General features: G+C 41.1%; 1 protein-coding gene across 1 annotated transcript; it reads right to left on the bottom strand.

Moving 5' to 3' along the window:
- Positions 1 to 397: 397 nt before the first annotated feature.
- On the bottom strand, positions 398 to 938 carry LOC124524814 (60S ribosomal protein L21-like). Its single transcript, XM_047097221.1, has one exon. The coding sequence runs from the start codon at positions 917 to 919 to the stop codon at positions 437 to 439; it is 483 nt and encodes a 160-aa protein (XP_046953177.1). The 5' UTR covers positions 920 to 938; the 3' UTR covers positions 398 to 436.
- Positions 939 to 2,448: the final 1,510 nt, after the last annotated feature.

Below are 2,448 nucleotides of genomic sequence, written 5' to 3' on the forward strand. Positions count from 1 at the left end.
TCAGCCCAGAGCCTGACGCGGGGCTCGAACTCCCGGACCGCGAGATCGTGACCTGGCTGAAGTCGGACGCTTAACCAACTGCGCCACCCAGGCGCCCCTTAACGTTTATTTTTGAGACAGCACAAGCAGGGGAGGGCAGAGAGAGAGGGAAACACAGAATCCAAAGCAGGATCCGGGCTCTGAGCTGTCAGCACAGAGCCTGACGCGGGGCTCAAACTCATGGACTGCAAGATCATGACCTGACCCAAAGTCGGATGCTTTTAACTGAGTCATCCAGGTGCCTCAAAACCCACAAAATTTGAATAAAGCCATCCCCCAGTGAATTCGGATATAAAGTTTGCTTTAAATACTTCTTTGGGGAAGACAATACCATGCTGCTACTCAATTGAAAGAAACATTTTTACAGTCTTGACGTCTTTTATTTTTTTTACATTTATCATGCCATGAATTCATAGGGAATGGGTTCCAACAGCTCAGGTTCCTTTCCATTGGTTCTCACAAAGTGTGCTTCTCTGGGTGGGGCAGGGTGGCGCTTCAGTTGAACCCAAGTACCTTTCTCCTTGGCTTCCTTCTTTTTCTGATCATTTTCCTTCACACACTTCAGGAAGCTGTCTCGGCTCTTTGAGTGCTTAATGTGCTCGATATGTACATTAATTCTCTTAGCAAGAATCTTGCCCTTAACTTGTTGGTTTACAACAGTGCCAACAGCATGCTGGGTAACATTGTAGACTCTTCCAGTTTTGCCATGGTTACATTTGTGGGGCATTCCTTTTTGAACAGTGCCCATTCCCTTGATGTCCACAATATCACCTTTCTTGTAGATTCGCATGTATGTTGCCAAAGGAACACCTCCATGTTTTCTAAAAGGCCTAGAGAACATATAGCGAGTACCTCTCCTCTTTCCCTTTGTGTTGGTCATTTTGGCGAATTACTGGAAGATGGTGGTTCCGGCCGAAAAGCAAATATCTTCTATTCTAAATGTTGTCTTTTAGTTTTGTTGGTTTTTTTCCTTCACTGTGCTGAAGATTTTCATTTTGATATAGTTCCAGTAGTTTACTTTTGCTTTTATTTCCCTTTCCTCAAGAGGTATATCTAGAAAGAAGCTGCTATGGCCTATGTCAAAGAAAATACTGCCTATATTCTCTTCTAGGATTTTTAAGGTTTCAGGTCTCACATTTAGGTCTTTAATCCGTTTTGAAATCATTTTTATGTATGGTGTAAGAAGATGGTCCAGTTACGTTCTTTTGCATGTTGAGCCCAGTTTTCCCAACACTGTTTGTTGAAGAGACTGTGTTTTCCTATTGGATGTTCCTTGTTGCTTTGTCAAAGATTAATCGGCCGTATAGTTGTGGGTTTATTTCTGGGTTTATGTGTCTCTTTTTATGCCAGTACCATACTGTTTTGATTACTATAGCTTTTTGATAGAACTTAAAGTCCAGATTGGCAATGCCCTCCAGCTTTGCTTTTATTTTTCAAGATTGGTTTGACTGTTCAGGGTGTTTTGTGGTTCGATACAAATTTTAGGACTGTTTGTTCTAGTCCCGTAAAAAATGCTATTAGTATTTTGATAGGGACTGCATTAAATGTATAGATTGCTTTGAGTAGTATGGACATTTTAACAGTATTTGCAGATGACATGATGCTGCATACAGAAAACCCTAAACATTCCACTGAAAAACTGCTACAGCTGATAAATGAATTCAGTAAATTTGCAGGATACAGAATAAACGTGCAAAAATCTGTTGCATGTCTATACACCAACTGTGGGAGATGCAGGAGAGAAGCATCAAAGGAAAAGACTTCAAAAGGGAAGGGCTGGAGAAGGTGCAAGGCCTTAGGACATGTTTACACAGCTGACCACGGCTGCGACTAGTAAGGAACGCCTAAAGCCATTGACATTGTCCAAGGCCAGATCCTCCTTCACAGCTGACACTTCCTAGTGTTATAGAAACCAATTAACTCGAAATTCAACCTTGAAAAACTAAACCATTAGATTGATTAACACACTTGCTTAGCTGACTTTATGCACGTAGTCCTTATCGATTATCCTAATAAAAAGAAGCTTCATTGTGGAGTCAGGGCCTCATTCCGACTTGAGTATGAGGACCTTCACTTAACTGCACTTTGTTTGCAGACTCATCTTTTGCGACTCCGGCCATACTCCTTGCAACGACCAACAAGGAAGCATCAGAAAGAGAAATTAAGAAAACAGTCCCATTGACAGTTGTAGCCAAACTAATAAGATACCTAGGAGTAAATCTTACCAAAGAGGTGAAAGACCTGTACTTTCACCTGTACTGTGAAAACTATAAAACACTGATGAAATAAATTGAAGATGACACAAAAAATGGAAAGACATTCTGTGCTCATGGATTGGAAGAAAAATATTGTTAAAATGCACTGACTGATTTTTTAGGGACTCTTGGGTGGCTTAGTCTATTGGGCATC

This window comes from Lynx rufus, unplaced genomic scaffold (genome assembly GCF_022079265.1).
Source record: "Lynx rufus isolate CCGP_SWC_20201006 ecotype Redwood Valley unplaced genomic scaffold, mLynRuf1.p SCAF_10, whole genome shotgun sequence".
Taxonomy (NCBI): Eukaryota; Metazoa; Chordata; class Mammalia; order Carnivora; family Felidae; genus Lynx; species Lynx rufus.